Raw genomic sequence first — 19828 nt, forward strand, 5'->3', positions numbered from 1 at the left:
CCTCCCGAGTGCGAAGCCAACGCTCTACCACTTGAGTTACTTCGCTCGGCTTTTTGTGTTGATTGAACATTCCTCTTGCAGGGCTTAATGGACCGTGTTGTGACGGATAGACTTCGGAAGAGAGTTCAGACATGAATTATAGACTTGTAGCTTTTGGTTCTATATGTTCACTGTAAAAATCAAACTGACTCTCGCACTTCAAGACAGTGCTCCGGGCGAATCTCTTACGAGACTGTATGCAATGGATAAATGATCTCTGTGTGCTCATTCGAAGTTCACTAAAAAGACAAGCTTAATTCAATGGCTTTCCATTTCTGCACGTGGAAAGAATCTCAACTTCGCCCACTATGCCCGATAAGACCATAAGGACAGATTCGGTGGCAGTAGTAAGTGTGCCACCTGAGGCAAATTTTGTGCCTCTTGATCCCTGATCCATGGGTCTCTGCTCGGGAGTGCATAGGATCACCTACTCTAAATTTTGGCAGGGGTACCTTGGCTCACCCCTAAAATTTGGGAGAAGTACTTAGGACCACCCCTATTAAATTTGGAAATTGCCAAATATAAAAATCTGGTATGGTAGTATAGGACCGGAGTAAGTACCTCTGTCAGTTTGGGTGGTCCACCTCGTTTCCTTTCATGAGTATAACTTTGAAAAAAATTTAAAATTTGGAGATTTTTGACCTAACGTATCCCCTCTGATGAGGCTTTATTACATTATATGATTATATGAGGGGTACTGGCGTTTATTCCCTTTCATTAGACATGGGTACATTGGTGCAACCATCTTAAAATTTGGAAGGGGTACGTAGGACCATCCCTTATATTTGAGAATTGTCAAAAAACCAGAATTAGTAAATGTCCTCTGGGACCCAATATATACCATTGTAAATTTGGGTGGTTCCTCTTGTTCCCCTTCATGGTATAACATTGCCAAAAATTTAACTTTAGGAGGTTTTTGACGTATTTTATCCTTTTCGATATTAGTTTATGTTATATGGTTATATGGTTTAAATGTAGGTGTTCATCCTCTTCTATGAGACAGGGGTACATTAACGCACTCCTCTAAAATTTCGGAAGGGGACCATGATCAACTCCTTAAATTTGGGAATTGTTAAAAATAAAATTTGCTAAATGTTCTCTATAACTTAAATATATATCATTGTTAGCTTGGTTGATGTATCTCATTCCTTTTAAAAATGAATATCATTATGAATTTGGGTGATTCTACTTATTCCTTTTGTAGGTAAACAATTGCCAAATATTAGTATTGCCACGTGATCGGTTATTGTCCTAATTCATGTTCTTTGATGAGCCTTTAACATGGTATACAGGTGTTCATTTTCTTTTCACAGGATATGCTTCCTTCTTAAAATCTGGGTGATGTAAATAGGACCACTCTTTGAATTGAGGAATTGCCAAATATACACTGATTATAAAATCCGTGCTAAGTTCCAAAATAAAAATGTTGAGTAAAAACCCCAAATTTTACTTCAGAACTAATGGGACATATACCCACGCACATTCTTTCGGGGACTATTTGAACTACTTCCACAGTGAATACTACATACCCCTTTTTACACTGAGCAGTGTTAGGCACATAAACCACACTTTGACATTAACCCGAACTTTTCTATTTTTGACACTTGGCACGGATTTTATATTCAGTCTACAAATAACAAAATTTTGTACACGTTCTCTAGGATTCATGTTAATTTGGCTGGTTCTGCTTATTTCCTACGGTAACCAATTACCAAAATTCAAAATTTGGAGGTTATTGAATGTTGTGCTTAATGTTCACTAAAACAGATTGTAACAAAGTCCCATTGTCTTTCATTAGAAGAAGTACGTACATTCGACTCATTCTTAAAAACTGAAATTGTCAAAAAAAAATCGTGATTGTTCTTTAGGACTTTGGTAAATCTGAATGATCCAACTTGTATCCTCTCATGGGTATAAAATTGTTAAAAATCAAAATTTGAAAGTTTTTGACCTCAATTTCATACTCTGAGCTTTATTGTGCTAAGGGACATAAGCTATTATCCGGTGAAGGACGTTTTCTTACGGCTAGCCCCAATCAATAAGTCCCAGGTTCATATACCTAGTGTGCCAAAAAATTATAAACGCGCCCTCCAACATTAGCATTCCACTTTGGAGACTGTGTTATTTTGCTGAAGACTCATCTCGACTCTTCAGGACTGTTTGGAGCAGCAACTAGATTACTACGTGGGATTATCCCGGCAACTTTTCCCCCAGTGCTAATCCGCCAAGTGCGTCAATGGTGTGAGAAAAGCATTTATAGCCACATCTCAATTATAATCTTCTATATATAAATCAAAGTGATAAAGGGCTACAATATAGTGAAAAGTAAAGTGCGATTTTGATAATGGAAATAATTATATATATATCTAGTGTTAAGTGTTGTGATCATTTCTCTTCGTTATTCTTCTTTTTAATAGTATTTTAATAAATAAGTATGGTGTCATTTAACCCAGTGTGTTTTCGTTGTACGTGTGAATAATGTTTGTGTGCGTTATGGTCTGGATGACCGTCTGATCGTCCGTAAGGTTTTCCAGACGAGACATCCGAACCTCTCGGCGCCTAATGCTAATCTCATCATTGAGACCGACGAGCAATTTGGAAACAATTTTGTAATCCCATCTTAGAGAGATCCTTCATCGTCCTACCCAAGTAAGTCCAGATCTCAGGAGAATACTTATTGGCAGGACCACGGAGGACAACGGAGGACAGACTACGATCAGGCGATTACTAATAAAGAGTATACGAACAGTGACCCGATACACTTGACGGTTACAAATGAATGGCAGCCCGAACGGAGACAAGAATCGATTACAAATAAATGGCAGCCCGAACAGCGACCCGATATCTGGGCGATTACAACGACGAACCATAATAGCTTCAAAGATTTCCACAGACTGTCATGGAATTCATCGTTGTGAACCATCGCCTCAGTATTCTAAAAGGAAACCACCAGCAGCGTCGATAAGTACACTCAAACAAATCTGCAGCAATTGTACACATTGATGTCTGCGACAATTAATATGAATATTTCAAGTTCATTGTAAAAATGAATCACAATCGGTTTGCGAAAAAGCTTCTGTACGAAGAATATACAACGAATAGACTTAATTCGATGAAGGAATAAAGCTTGCACAGCAACTGCTTAACCAAAAATTTATATTAAAATATCAAAAATGAAGGCGGTCTAATACACCTATTGTTACACTGGAAGAAGCAAGACCTTATATGTGTTTATCGTATCTGTAGAGTGTGTAGTGAGTTCAAATAAGAGATTGTGTTTGTTGATGGTTTTCCTGAAAGCAGATAACAGCTGGAGCGTGCTCAGAGATTAATTGTTTCTAATTAATTAGAGTATTCAGGTCGTTAAGGTTCCATTTTTATTTTCATGTCCTAATCGTTGACCGAGTAAATCAACTTCTATTCTTTCCTTGGAAAGCTGACAAGGTAAGAGTCTTTGGACTTTTATAATTAGTTTAAAATAAATAAATAAATAAATATAAAATCGAAACCCTTCTTTCCACCCAATGCATATGCCTACAGAGTTGGCTATTTTTTTTTTTTTTAATTACTCTATTTATCCTGGTAATTTACCTGCTTTGTTTTAAATCCTTTCTTAGTTACTTGGAGATGAAATATTAAAGTAATGAAAAACACTTTTCAAAAAGTACCAAAGTAAGATCACATTTCTCAAATAATATTTGTTACTTTAAATTACATCGTCGTTGGAATAAACTTATTTCAAAAATTTGCGGTTTTGAATTAACACCGGTATCTTAATATGATTTGAGACCGATAGGCGATGGAGGCTTCAATTCTGAGATACGAGTGTGATCAAAAAGAACGATGAATCATTTTATTAGAAACATAGTAATAAGCTTACATGGAATTCGATTTAATCTCCTTCAAAGTACTGTCCTTGGCTAGCAATGAATTTATCCCAACGTTGAATCCATGACTGGAAACATTTCTGGAAGGCTTCTTCTTCTAGAAGGGCGTTCAGCTGCTCTGTCGCGGCCCTTTCAATGTCAGGAATGGTGTCAAAACGTTTTCCTTTAAGCACGTTTTAAATTTTGGGAAGAGCCAGAAGTCGCATTGTACTAAATCTGGTGAGTAAGGCGGATGTGGTCAGATAAGAACACTTTTTCCGGCCAAAAACTCGCGGATCAAAAGCAAGGTGTAGCACTGTGCGTTTTCGTGGTGAAGAAGGAAACCATTTAATCAGCGGTTAAAGTGCTTTTTATGGACCCATACGAAACATTTAATTCTTCGAAAAGCTCTCGATTAGTCATTCGCCTGTTTGAACAAATCATTTGTACCACTTTGTGCACGTTTTCATCTGTTTTTGATGTCGAAGGACGTTTCGATCGTCGCTAGTTTTCAACCGACTTCTTCTTGCCGTTTTTGAATCGCTCATACCATTTGTAAATAGTCTTCAATGTTACCGCTTCATCGCCATATACTGATTTTGATATTTCGTGTGCTTCTTTGGCATATTTTTGCGGCTTAGAACAAAACTTTATGTTGATGTGCGACAGACACTCTTTAACACGTCCTCACTCTTCTGCCTCTGGAGGCCAACATGTCACAACTCGTTCAAACTCAACACTGACTACTAAAAAGGTTTAGGCTACCGGGCTTAGTTGAAATGGGTACAACATCGATAGGTGGCACTGTGCAACTACACATTCACCGTACTTCTTGATCAAATCTTGTACGAGAAGGCGAAGCAACCGGTAGATCTCATAAAATCATACAACGTACCGGTGTTAAGTCAAAATCACAATTTTTGAGATACCCTACTATAATATGAACCAATATGGTGTATTATAATATGAACCAATTCCATTACCTGTATAACATTCATAGAAGCGGCTCCTGCTCTTCCAACGTTAATTGTTACTGGTTTCACTAAAGCTGAACGAGCAAAATTTTGGATTTTCTTTGGCATAGTGGCTGAGAACAACAACGTCTGCCTCTGACCCTGAAACACAGGTAAATATACAATTGTGATTAATATGGATAATAAAAATAAAAAAGCATATCTTAGATTGATGTCAATATTTACATCAAGAATTATCATTTTTTTTAAGTGTGAGTCCAAATATGTATAAATACAATCATTAAAATAAAATATTTACTTAATGAAGGAACTGACGCATTTTAAATCTAATTATTAAAAAAATAACTGACATCGTTGATTGCTCAATAAGCCTTATGTCACTAATTATACTTTATTTTTTGCACAAAATGTTATGTTAAAGTTAAATTTATTTGTTCATTGAAAGGTACACTACAGGCGTTACAACCAAACAGCGGTCCCCATTCCCCCATGATCCATGATGCGCTTCTCGTCCCCTCCCTCCCAAATCAAATAGATATGACCTTTAAGTTTAATTAATTACTTTTCTTTTCTTTAGTGTTAGTATCTCCCCTCTCCCCGGAACCCACAATTAATAAAAAGCATTCTTGTATTTAGATAATTATTCAGAAAGTACTTCTGTCCTGGCCCCTCCAATTGAAGTGTGAGAGAATGCTTTGAAACGTTTAGTAGAATTCATTAGATCTTTATGGTATATCCGAAAGAAAAAAGAAAAAAAATAAGAGTTGAAAATTGCAAACCATACCCCCTACAAATGAAAAAAATGAAATGAAATCTTTAAGTTTTACGTTCCACAGTTATGCTGGTTAGGCTAAAGGAGACGATGATGATGAGAAATGAATGAAATGGTGGAATGAAGAAAGTGGGAGGAAACGGGAGAACCCGAGAAAACCCACGAGCACGATATTTGTCCACCACAAAGTCCACGCGGTGCGAGCTGAGATCGAACCTGGGACCCCAAGCACCAGAGGTGAACGCTCTACCACTGAGCCACCGCGCCCCCAACCCCTACAAATGAATTTCTACCTCGCTCGGAATACTTTTTAATCATTTCCAGGAGGGGACAGTATCATTTTCAGCTAATTACGGTATCAGGTGCAAAAATAAATATGTTTTTGATGAAAAAGTAAGTTAAAATGAAATATTTTCCCCCTCCCCGCGCTTAATTGCACATGACGCTGAGTATGAAAAATTGGAAAACTTTCTATCCAGTACTACAGGGGTTTCTCATAACCCTAGGTAATTCGCACACTAGCTATGTAGGTAATTCGCATACTAGCTATGCACAGTTTCTACCATTCACAGAGGGGGATATGAAATACTACATGAGATTCCCTTCTCGAATAATCATTAGTGAATATTTCTGTCCCCCTATGTAGACTGTTCTTTTCAGGACAATGATTTGATTTGATTTGATTCTCAGTTTAGCGTCCCTTTCAGTAGCGAAGCTATATGATACTATCAGATTAGTAATGAAATAATATTCATGAAATGTGAACAACATCGCCCAAGTCATTCTTGACAAAATTGTTCAAAATCGTTAGAAATATAAACAAACCCGTTAGAGCTGTTTTCGAGAAAATCGCGATCATTCAATTTTATAATTCAGTAAACTACCCTTATTTTTAAAGTTAGGATGAAAACTCACCCCCTCTCTCTCTCTCACACACACACACACACAGTGGGTGATATCAATAAAACGGAGAAGTTACTCATTACGCCCAATTTTGAAGTAGTTACTCGCATTGGTATCAATAAAAAGAGAACTGAGCACTAGTCGTCTCGGCTGACCTCGAAGAAGCCCCGCCCTTTTGAAGTAACCACACCTCTATTCTCGAGCCGAGTAACTACTCCGCGTTTGATATCAATAAAAATCAAAGACTCGTTTGCGATGCTAGTAACTTCTCCAAATTTGTGGAGCAAGCTAAATAGGTGACTCCGTGCGAAATATGACAGAGTATATGATTGTTTTGCGATGTAGCAAAACTTACAAATTGCATAGAAATGTTGCAAATGGAGATTACAAAAAACATAGGTTCATGAAAGAAAATGTAGAGTAGTTAGCACATTTTTTTTAGGAGAATCAACGGAAATTTGGGGTGGTGCACTATGTAATGACGAAAAGACGCGGGTTTTCTTGCTTTACGTGAGTGATCCGGGATTCCAGGTCTGAATGTCAGGGGATTCTGTTGTGGCTCAAAGTACTGTGTCTATGACTACTACAAGTGTAAAGGATGTGATTATTGGAAATCTGAAAATTGATTGTTTCCGGAGGTGTGTGTAATATTCAAACAGCAAAGGCAGAGTGGCAAGAACAATATACATTTCCTACATTTCCGGGTGCTATCGGAGCACTTGACTATACACACGTGGCAATAAAGAAACCTAGTATTTTGGAGACAAATGCGCTAATAGGAAGAGCTCCTTCGTGGCTAAGCGGATAGCGTACATGCCTTTGGCATGAGAGACCCGTGTTCGATTCCCGGCGGGAGCTCATATGGTTCGGATTCCAAGTTAATCAGTGGGTCCCGTCTCATATAGCCTCGCTACTGAAAAGGACATTAAACTCAAAATCAACTCAAGTCAACGCTGATAGGAAGGGTGTATACATGAGAATGTATATTTTTTATGCCAAGGTGAAAGGGGACATGTATGGTGTGGAAAACGCAATCAGATGGACGAGCTAAAGCACGTGACTGTCTGGACTATTTAAAAAAGGAAACAAAGGGACCAAGTGTCTGATTTCGTTCTTAAGCCAAACAATCTTGGACAAGACCTTGGACAACACGTGATATGCACTTGTCGTGCTAATCTTGATATTGCTGGATTTCAATCAACATCCATCAGTTCCAAGAGGTTCGTTCCCGTGGTTTCAGTATTACTTTCTTGTTTCCCGTTTTCTTTTTCAAATTATTATTATTATTATTATTATTATTATTATTATTATTATTATTATTTTAATGCTCGTTCGGATATTAAAGATTCTCTTTTGGATTTGTGTCTCATTTGTAGATGTTTTTGATATTTCGTTGCATTTCACTGTAATTACCTTCAAAGCTTCGGCTTTCCTTCGTTTACTTTCTGGTAACTGTGGCTTTGAAAGTACCACTGGAAACTCTTTTATAATATCCACAAATGCACTTTGATTGAAGCTGTCGTTACTACTTGTCCCTTCCATGGCGTTTAGGATACTGCGCTATAAGTTACCCACAACGAAATGACCACCCAACAGATCGGAGAAATGAATAACCACTTCTTTTATTGATACGACTCAGTGCTACGTGCAGAGGAAGCGCGAGTAAACGTTCATAAATCTCGAGCAGACTAGACCTGAGTAGTGGCTTGTTTTATTGATACGAAATTGAGGGAGGAGATTACTCCAGGTGTAGTTACTCCGATTCTCGAGCAGGACTTCTCAGGAGTAGTTACTTATTTTTATTGGTATCACCCAGTATCTTATTAATAATAATAATAATATTAAAAAAAACAACAATTTTAAAATTTGGTGCGGATACGCTGAAGGTATGGCCGCTACGTATGGGAACATCTTTATATCGAAACGGAACACAGACATTCGAGAATCACTTATTCAGCATGTTGAAATCTCGAATTCAACTTTTAGCAAACTTTTTAAAGTACCAAGTATATGAAAAGTTTGCACTTACCAAAGCTAAGTCTAAGAACCTTCTTTACGACATAATTTCAATATTGGTACCCATGCGTTCATACTTTTTTCTTTACATATCTTTCATCAAGAATAACTTGATATGTAAAGAGAAATGTGCATTCATGGATACACAATTTTTGTATGAGGATTGTTAATCCAATACGTTCGATTGCTGCTCTAGTTTACGTAACTAATAAAATGAAATTAAGGTTATTCCACTGTTGATGTTGGATATCTACTATTTCCAGACTCAAACTCCTACAATGCGTGGGTTTTGTCAGGGTTCTCCCGTTTCCTCCCACTTTCTTCATTCCACCATTTCATTCATTACTCATCATCACCGTCTCCTTTAGCCTAACCGGCATAACCGTGGGACGTAAAACTCAAAGATTTCATTTCATTTCATTTTTCAAACTCCTACAAACCTCCCAAATGCTAATATCACTTATTACCAAAATCCCACCACACATAATGATACATTATACATCAAGACATTCTTTCATATTACGATATAACTTCCCTTGCTCTTATCTGTATAACCAACTAATACTGTATTACATGCTGCTTAGTAATTTAGGATTCGCCATAAATTCCAATTATTTGACCACTTGGCACTACAGAACCAGTCCTTTGCCAATTATAAACTTATAACTCTCCAACTCGATATTTACTTTCCCAACAGGTTAGTTCTGACAATGATTACTAAGATACAACCACAAGCATACACATAAATACTGTTTGATTTTTGGTTGGAATGTGTATATATTGGAAGATTTTTCAGTTATACCAAGTTTTAAATTTTACATATCTTTTTAGGATTATGTTACTCGTCTTGTGTTTGAAAGATGTCCACTGCGATAACTGACAAACGGCTGGACTGTCATTAACTGTCTTCAACGTAAAACGCTGCGCTTCAACTTATTCTTCACGAAAAATATGTACACAGAAATGTGATTCCTGCATTTAATTTTTTTATTTAATTTCTCTCTCTTTCAAGAGCTATCTCTATAATTTGAAGACAGCTCTTGAAATTACACAATAAACAAGAATTTTAGGCACAGCTTTAGAAAGCTTATATTTTTCATTTGATATGGAAAATGTACCAAATACACTTATGGTTGCCAGATTTTACGTTCCTTTTGTAAGTTTTGCGTTATACGTTTTCATTTTCCTCATAAAATCATATGTACCTGTTGTATATAAATTTTGAATATCACACATAAATAAATAATAATAATAAAAAAAATATCCTTTTTTCCTCTGAAAAGAGTCTGACAAGCCTAGATGCACTTCAAGTTGCCAGATTCCAATTCAACCAACCAATCCTGGTTCGTTTTTCTATATTGTAGCCATTTGATCATTCATCAAATAAAAACAAATAAGTAACCTTCCGCTACAGGTTTTATCAGAAGCGAGAAAAAGAGATGGGAAAAAAAAAAAGAAAGAAATGAGAAGCGTACGGAGCGAAGTCACTCCAGTGTTTTACGTATTTGTATTTATGTGATGGTGTTCTGCCTTACTTCTGGAAAATTATTAACATTGTTTTTTCATATTCAGTTCGAGATTATACATATTTGGTAATCAAACTTCCACCATCTATTACGAGGGGGGTCGAGTAAATTATCTAGCTAGACAGGAAGGAAGGGGCAGAGCATAATGACCCCTGACATGCACACCAAGGCCCCTGTGGGGAACCCCGCTGCGCAATTTGAGGTCAGTCGGAGCAACGCAGTGGCCGCGACGCCGTGTAGCGAATGTTTGTGTGACAGCCCGGAAGGTTTAGGCTGCTGCCATTGCTGACTGTGGTTTCCAAGCGTTGAATCATCCTCCCTACAGTCCCGACATGGCTCCTAGTGACTATTTCCTCTTCCGACACCTAAAGAAACACCTGCAGAGACAACGTTTTTCGTCGGAAAATGAGGCCCAACAGGCTGTTTCCCAGTGGTTTGCAGGCCATTTTTTCTCTGGGATTTCTTCGCTGCCCACAAAGTGGCGACTGTGCATAGACCACCATGGGGTCTACATCGAATAACAGTGATGACCAGTTATGCCTGCCTGCATTCCTTCCTGGATAGATAGATAACTTATTGGACTCCTCTTGTACACATTAGTTAAATACAGATGATTATGCACTTTAGCTGCAAATACAATTCAAAATAACAGCAATCTATAGTTTGTTATCAAAGCGAGTTTCTGGTGTATATAGCTTATAAAATATTTAATATTCATAACCTTCAACATATTAATAGTAAACGTAGTCTTCAATCATCACTGAATGATTCAAAAATTCTGTTAAAGTGAAATTTACAGTAACAAGTGTATCGTAGTACGTATGAAAGCTATCGCCCTTCTCGTGGATCTTTAAGAAGAATAGTTTTCGTTTTAAATTTTTACAGAAAATCGTACTCCATCCAAAGAGTTTTATTTTATTATTTTTCGTGATCTTACTCTAATTTCTTCAATTCTATCCATACAAAAGCGGAAAAACGCTGTGAAATGATTTTCCAGTAAAGGAATCTAACCTACTGAGAATAACAAGCGAATCTACTGAAATCGTTTAAGAAAATTACAGTAGGACACAACAAGTTGCAAATTTAACTATTTCCCTCAAGTTACTTAAAATAATAATAATAATAATTATACCGAAAAAATCATTCCAATCTTGATAACTTCTACTCCAGGAACAAAGCCCAACAGTGACCTATATATAGTTTTTGATAATTTCATGTTCTTCAAGTAAGCATAAATCTGAGACTTTTCTCTGAAACTGATTTGATTAAAGTTACCTGAAATTCTATATACAGCTTAAAGGTATATTTTTCTTCAAATGTTTACATGCCAATCAGAAAATATAAATTATTTTCAGTACCATAACAGTCTGAAAGCGTCGTATATTGCCCGCTGTCTGGTGTACCGTCATGTTTATCTTCAGATAATTTTTAATATGTTTCACGGGATTGGGTTTCTACTTAGACCGATCTCAATTAAATTCAGTAGGCTATCGATTACTTTGTGTTAAGTCCCAAAAATCAATTAATTCAAAATTACGCTTAGCACACTTATATCTCTATATATAATATTCTAAGAGTGATCTCGAAATCCTTAAATCACTGTTATCACATATCCATTAACATCCCTTTATTCTTAATCTGTACTCGTTCATATACTCATTAAATCATATACGAGTATCATCTGTATCTTAATATCTTACTCTTAATAATCAAAATTTGTATCATGTTAATCCTCTTCCTAGTACTTCAATAATCTTCGTAAAACTAACTCAATATGCATCTCAATCTAACAATCATATCCCATAATATCTCACACATACAAATTCCTCTTTTTCCTAACGGACAGTGTCAATTAATGAGCACTTTGTGCCCTCTTATATTCCAATATTTACGTGAAAGAGAAAAAAATTTTAAAATACTATACAATGATACTTAAGAATTCGAATAAAGTTAATTTGTTGGCCAGTCTTCGAACTGCTTCTTTTTCTTCCTTTCATACCATCTCGCAAACAGAAGGTGCATGTGCCTGCATTTAGTTTTGTTTTTCCGTGATATGTTTAATCAACTCCTCCAAATCACACATCTTGTTAGACTTAACGATATCCTTCTCAGTTGCAGCATCCTCATATCTTATGTCCTTTTGATCTTCATATCTTATGTTCCTTTGATTCCTAGATGTTGCCTTCTCACTTCTCTCCTTACTTTTATTAAACCATTTTTTCCATACACGTTTCGATCTCTTCGGAGACTCATCTAACTGGTCCTGCATAATGCCCAAAACCTGGTACTGATCAATGCTTCCTTGGACAAGATCATGCATAGGTACTTGTGGCCTGTCAGCTATTAACTCAACTGACATTTCTTTCTTAACGTACGAATTCTCCGCTTTCTTCAGATCTCTCGGATCATAGAATACTAATTCAGACATTCCTCCTTGAAACTCACTAACAGATAATGAATGCTCATCGCTTGTCCCACCTGATACTGAATCTAAATGCATTATATTTGCCAAGTTGATTAGTTCTTGCTGTTCCTGCCTTGTTTCATCCTGATCCAGTGCTAGCCTGTCCTCCGCTACCAGTGCTTGTTGCTGATTAGACTTGGAAGTAAATGTATTGTAACGACATGCCAATGCAAAATGATTCATCCGACCACATTTTAAACATTGTTTTCCCCATGCCGGACATGCTCCGCTTTTATGTTTCAATCTACAATAACCACAACGAGAAGCTTTTGGTGATTCTTTCGATGCTCCGGAACTTGAGCTGGACGTTGACATGGGCCTACTTTTCATTTTCGACAATCGATTTCTGGTAGTTTGCATCGCATTCAAGACATTATCCCTGTTAGACTTGTATAAACGCAATTGATTATCTGTACTTTCCATAAGGAGAGCTATGTCTATTGCTTTTTGAAATGTTAATTCTTTGGTGTTAAGCAGTTTACGGTGTGTACGGGAACTCCGAACACAAATTGGTCTCTCATATTTTCATCTACGCAACACTTAAATTCACAATAAGAAGACTGCTTCTTAAGCTCCAGGACAAAATTAGTTATTGATTGATAAGGCTTCTGTCGCAATGTATGGAATTGATAACGCTCAGATATTATGTTCACTTTAGAAGCATAATAAATTTTCATTTGTTCCTTAAGTTCTGTGTATGATTTATCGGATGGAGAATCCGGCCAACAGATATTGCATAACTGTTCGTAAGCCTCGGGACCCATTACCGTTATAAATGTTGACACTTTCCTTTCATCTTAAATATGTGAGGCTATACACAAATGTTCGAACCTGTCCAAGTATAACTGCAACTTATCAGTCTCAACACTGAATGGAGGAAAATTGGAAATTGCTGACATTGTGACAAGTAATGTTCTTGAAATACCGACTGCACCAAAGTTGTTTAATTAATTCAAAATTACCTTAGCACACTTATATCTCTCTATATAATATTCTAAGTTTGATCTCGAAATCCTTAAATCACTGTTACCACATATTCATTAACATCCCTTTATTCTTAATCTGTACTCGTTTATATACTCATTAAATCATATATGAGTATCATCTGTATCTTAATATCTTACTCTTAATAATCAAAATTTGTATCGTGATAATCCTCTTCCTAGTATCTCAAAAATCTTCGTAAAACTAACTCAATATCTATCTCAATCTAATAATCATATCCCATAATATCTGCACATACAAATTCCTCTTTTTCCTAACGGACAGTGTCAACTAATGAGCACTTTGTGCCCTCTTATATTTCAACACTTTGATGGTAATTTTAATCTAATTCGTCTCAGTAGTTACTGAGAAATCACAAATTACGGCGGGATTGACGAGGTTACAAAATTATAGTGGCTCACCGCGAGAGCAACCAAAAGTTATTCTAATATTCTAAAACCTAATTTCAGGTTTACAATTCACCTGATAAGCAAGATGTAATAAAGTTAATATATTCTGAAAAATGATTAAAACAATTAATTGCTTCAGCTTTCTACCATGATCATGGGATATTCCATTTCACATGAATATTAGGTACTCAAAAAAGTATTGAGTCTTTAGCGCACGAGATGACGTTAGTGTCTCAAATTTCAGGCTATATGAGTCACCATATATCAGTGAGTCATTCCTGAAGTCATTTGACAGCTAATAGTTGAAGCTAGTAGATCTGCAAAAGATGATAGAATTTTTATAGCCAGATGTGAAGAATGGAAATGAATGAACTTTCCGCAAAACTGCACAGGTCCGTGAAGAAATTTGTACTGTTTATGGGCAAGATACGTTATCGAAAGCAACAGTCAAAAGATTCAGTCGTTTCGCTCCGGAAATTTTGATGTCCAAGATGCTCCTCGCAACGGATGACCAATCACAGCAAAAGTAGACGATATTCTTGCAAAAGTTAAGCAAGACCGGCATGTAAGGAGTCATGATATCGGCGATGACCTAAACATCCATTACCAAACAGTAATAAGCCATCTGAAGTAAACTGGCTACGAAAAGATGCTCGACGTTTGGGTGTCACATAATCTGACTCAAAAACATTCATTCGATCGAATTTCTATCTGCTAATCTCTGCTGAAACGTAATGAGTTCGAGCTATTTCTGAAGTAGTTGATCACGAGTGATAACAAGTGGATAACCTACGACGAAAACGTGCGAAGAAGATCGTAGTTGAAGCGAGGAGTGTGGCAAAGCCCACACGGATGCCTGGAAGGTTATGTTTGGTTTGGTAGGACTGGAAGAGCACCATACATCACGAGCTGCTGCCGCCGAATAGAACGATAGACTTGAATCTGTGTTGTCAATAATTTAACGTGAGTCCATCTAGCAAGTCAAAAAGAAAGAACAGGAGCGACCAGAGCTGGTCAACATAAAAAGGTGTCGTATACCATGCTGACAATGGTAGATTGCATATATTTTTACAACATTCAGAAATTGAGAAAACTTGGTTGGAAGGTTTTAATGCATCCACCGTATAGCCCTGATCTGTCACCGTCATTGTCAGTCTTTCGGTCACTGCATAACTACCACAATGGTGTGAAGTTACTTTGTAACGAGGCCTATGAAATCCACGTGTAATGATATTTTGACCAAAAACCACAGAGCTTCTATAATGACATGATTATGGTGTTGCCGGTACAATGTGAAAAAATTTTCGAACAAAATGGCGCATATGTGGTTTTATAATTCTACTTTCAAATCACAATAAATGTATTCTCAATTTTAATCTTCAAAGGCTTAATACCTTTCAGACAAACCTAATATTTACCAACACTAAAAATGGCGATGTAGATAAAGACGACAACCCCCACTGTTGGAGGAAAATAATTGTGGTTTTAAACCTTCTATTCTACTGCGGTAATTACAGAGAAAAATCCGAGATGATCAATCAACAAATGCTGGATTATTTGCCACGGGATAACTCAATAATTTTAACAATGATTAGTACATACCTTAAAAAATGAAAATATTGTTCTGACATCTTCTTCGAAGCCCATATCTATCATTCTATCTGCTTCGTCCATGCATAAGTATCTGAAACGAAAGCACACGAAACGTGTCACAATAGATACGAGATTATTATTCTGTCACATTGATAGGAGAGTATTTCAAAACGTGACGAGAGCTCTCATAGACATGTCATATTCCCTAAAATGTATACACAGTAGGGTACACTGGTATACATTACTTTATAACACAGTCCAACCATTTGTTCCAACGGTGCCAACATATAATAAATCTGTGTTTGAATTCATGGACATGGTTCACATGAAATTCTGATATTTATTTCTACGAATTTTCATGAGTAAGTAAGTAAATTTTCTCTGATCCGCGACACTATCATTTATGACCAAGTTATTAAAAATAAATAAATAAATAAATTAAATAAATAAATCGGCATCCCCATAGTTGTCTAACGTTCTCGTTTTTATATTTTTAAATACAGTATAAGCAGTATCCTGTACTACAGTATAAGAAAAGGCATTTTTCTAGTAGATTTTCTCAACCAAAAAGGAATCGTAAATGTAGCATGATACGAGCTCGCATAACGAAACCTTGAATACATAATAAACATCCAAACAGGCTAGATCGTGCTATTCTCCAACAACATAATACTAGTTCATACATGGCATATTCCATGAAGACGGAAAACCCTCCCTACTTCGCCTAATTACAGTCCAACGATTGTCCCGTCTGACTATCACCTGCTAAGATTCGTCAGGAATAAGATGCTACTAATGCATACGTACAACAGGAACATGGAGGTGGAAGCTATGGTATATCGAATCCTCCAAGTGGCTCGAATCGAGTTCTACAGAAACGGAATATTCAAGCTTCCAGAATTTATAAAGCGCATCCAGTTGTTCCGAAAACAGTAGAAATTATGGTGACGATTAATAACGTATGTACTATCTAAGAGATTTTCATTCTGTGCTTTTTCACTTCTTGGATATTACTCTTGTTCCAGCGCGGTCTTTGTACTAGCAATGTATGGCAAAAATAAGCACTAAAACTTCTCCACTTAAAAAAGCAGTACAGAAAACAAGAGGTTAAAGTTTCAATTGGTTTCAACTGTTCTTGCTGTAACCTTTCTCTACGACAATCCTAGAATATGTTGTTAATTTAGGTTAGTTTTAGGTTGAATTGAATATAAGAAAACTAAAGAAATTATCTAGATTTAGAAATAAATTTTAATCTCTTCAAGCTGTATTTCTGTTCACAGTTTCATTTATTTGTTTGGGTATAGCCATTGTTACTAGTTCGTTTTAATTAAACACTTTTTATTACCGAATTGTTAGTGACTGCGAGAAAATTCCTAATGATGGAATGATGTTTCGAATGTATATTTGTTTTACACTGACAAAAATATTTCTGTAAATATATTGTGGTGTAATATAAGCAAATTTTTAGTAAAATTTTCTATGATCTCAAGGAAAGTCTTGATTAAATTTCGCTTTTTTACATTTTTTTTTTTAAACAAACTAACATTCAAAGCATTTAATCAAAATTTAACTTCTTGTTTTCTGTACTAGGCACTGTTTCATGTTGTAAGATTCTGCTTTGGTTTGAAAACATGTCCATTGCGTTGTTATCACCAAAATTAAAACTTATTATTAAATGACACTTGTGGAGTTTGACTTAATTAAAATGGCGACACCAGTACGACAATAGCAGTCACAAGTCTATTGGAGTAGTATTCGCACACATATTGTAACAGAAACTACTTACCCAACCATGGGAACACAAGCTACAAGTTACTGGAGGGCACGATAGCTCAGTGGTAGAGCTCTAGTGCGAGGGTTCTGGTTCGATCCCAGGCAATTGAGACTGTCGTGGACAACATCGTGCCCATTCGTTCTCTTGTTTCCACTCACACTCTCATTCCACCACAGCTCTTTCAAAATCTTAGTTACTGCCCAGACTACAGTCACTAATTACTTAGGTCAGCGTTTCCCAACCAGTGTGCCGCGGCACACTGGTGTGCCGCGAAGAAATCGAAGCAAAATTACTAATTCTATAGCATTCAAATTGCAACACAGGGAAAAATGTATATTTGTATTTCACATTGCTATGAACCTCTACTATGAATCTACAATTTTAAGTTTCATACTGTTACTTTTCTGGACATTTTTAATGTTGAAAAAAGTATTTGTTATTGTTATGACTATTGTTGCTTCTGTATTGCTCTTTATTGTTGACCATTGTCGCAGACTATTTCGTAACTTGAAATTTTAAAATATCATTCAATCCTTTCGGCAAAGCAAATGTGCATACAAATTACATACATTTGTGTTTTGAAAGAACAAGTGATTTGTTTATTCGTTCGTTATTTAGTGATCTTCCTTCTTAGTGAAAGGTTGGATACAGCTTTTGAAAAAGAAAGTGTATTTTCTAAAAATGTGAGTCTTATAATTCATTGCAATTGTCTTCTGTTTTTAAATTAGAACGAAAAATAAACATAATGATTTATCATTGGGGGAAACCAGTAATCAAGCTTTCTTCTTTGTGTGAAAGAGATCAGTGATCATAGAAAAAATGATCCGGTATTTTATATTAAATAATAATAATAATAATAATAATAATAATAATATTTATATGGGTGTGCCGGGAGAATTCAAGTTACACCTGAACTGTGCCGCAAGTAGAAAAAGGTTGGGAAACGCTGACTTAGGTATATAAACTTTCATTAATCATCCATCTCCTTTAGCGTTAACGGCATAACCGTGAGACCTTAAAAATTTCATTTTAATTTTTACAAGTTCATTGGATTAGTATGCATAAGTACATGTTGTAAAAGAAACTATTTACTAGATTATAACAACAGCAGTTTAACAGTCTCTGGATTAGTATGGACGCACGGACCGTAACACAAAACACTAACCAGACTGGGACACAAACAGTGAGAGCAGAAACTACACAGCAAATCAGCTGAGTGCTTTGGTGGAAGTTTGTTCAACAAGAGTTCCTCTCTCCAACGTTGCACACTCAAGTTTTAAATTACTTCGTTTTTCAATTAAGATTGACATTACTTACCGACAAACGTCCAATCGAACAACTTTCTTATCCAGCATATCCATTAATCTTCCAGTTGTTGCCACCATAATATGGACTCCTCTATTATGAATAAAAAAGCAAAAAAATGTTACGCCATAGAAAGAACGAACTTTCTATTAAATAGCAATCATCCATAAATAAAAACAACTTTACTGATCTAACATGTTTGTTTACAGTTTCAGAAGTTAGACTTTGCGTTGAAAGCTGGAAAATTGTTTAGTGGGAATAGAATAAATTAAGTTTCATAACATAAACTGAAATGGTTGATGCCTTCACATAAAATGATATCTATAATGTAAAATCTCAATTTATGAATACCGAAAACAAATGTTAAAATCTCTTAAGCACTCTTATTATCATAATTTTTGTATTTGTTTGAACAACTCCTTGTCGTTATCCTCAATAAGCTTCCGTAAAGGAATTTTTAGTTGATTAGTGAACTAACATTACTAGTGCCATTTTTGTCCTTAGGAAAAAAAAAAACTAATTTCCTAACACTAAACATCACTTTTTAATTACTCAAAAACAGAGCACTTGAACAGTTGATAAACTGAAGAATATGTGGCTCCAACTGCTTCTTTAGTTACGAAATTCGGGCAACTTTTTCTTTCTTAAATCTGTGCCTATAAACCAAAGGCTTATTTGGGCTAGAATTCCCGAAGAAACAGAATAACAGGAATTTCTTCATGTTGTAATCATCAGCGCTTGTTTAAAGATGTTGTAACATTAAGTAGTTTATCGGCACAGATTTAGAAAGAGAAGTTGATCATTCTTCCCCAAATTTTGTAACTAAATAAACAATATGAGGCCACACATTGTGGAATCATTTTTCAGTGAATCAACTCTTTCAGTAGATTATCTTAGAGTAAATTGAAAGTGGTGTTACTGAGTAATAAGTTAGTTTTTACTATATACAGGAATGATACCAGTAATGTGAGCTACCAATTAACGTAAAATCTTCCTTAACGACACGTACTAAGAATGATGACAAGAAGTCGTTGAAGTGTATTAAAAAAATAATAATAATAAAATAAATAAATAAATAAATAAATAAAAAGTTAACGATAAAAGTCCTTAAGTGAGTTTATCATTCGTTTATTTTATTATTAGACATGCATCTTATCAGTCCAATACGTAATCTCAATTCATTGTTCTGCGTCTTTTTTGTA

At 35.9% G+C, this 19828-nt stretch overlaps 1 protein-coding gene across 2 annotated transcripts in view; it reads right to left on the minus strand.

Moving 5' to 3' along the window:
- The window catches only part of abs (ATP-dependent RNA helicase abstrakt), a 77462-nt gene that overhangs the window by 32886 nt on the left and 24748 nt on the right, over positions 1 to 19828 (minus strand). The window contains exons 8-10 of one of the 2 annotated variants that reach the window (XM_081734370.1): positions 18639 to 18719; positions 15557 to 15638; positions 4889 to 5020 (exon numbers count right to left, since the gene is read on the minus strand). In XM_081734370.1, the coding sequence (XP_081590496.1) occupies positions 4889 to 5020; positions 15557 to 15638; positions 18639 to 18719 (295 nt within the window). The remainder of the gene's footprint in view (positions 1 to 4888; positions 5021 to 15556; positions 15639 to 18638; positions 18720 to 19828) is intronic. The other variant, XM_081734371.1, reaches the window with a different exon arrangement.

The sequence above is a fragment of the Thermobia domestica genome, chromosome 12 (genome assembly GCF_964235325.1).
Source record: "Thermobia domestica chromosome 12, izTheDome1.hap1.1, whole genome shotgun sequence".
Classification (NCBI taxonomy): Eukaryota; Metazoa; Arthropoda; class Insecta; order Zygentoma; family Lepismatidae; genus Thermobia; species Thermobia domestica.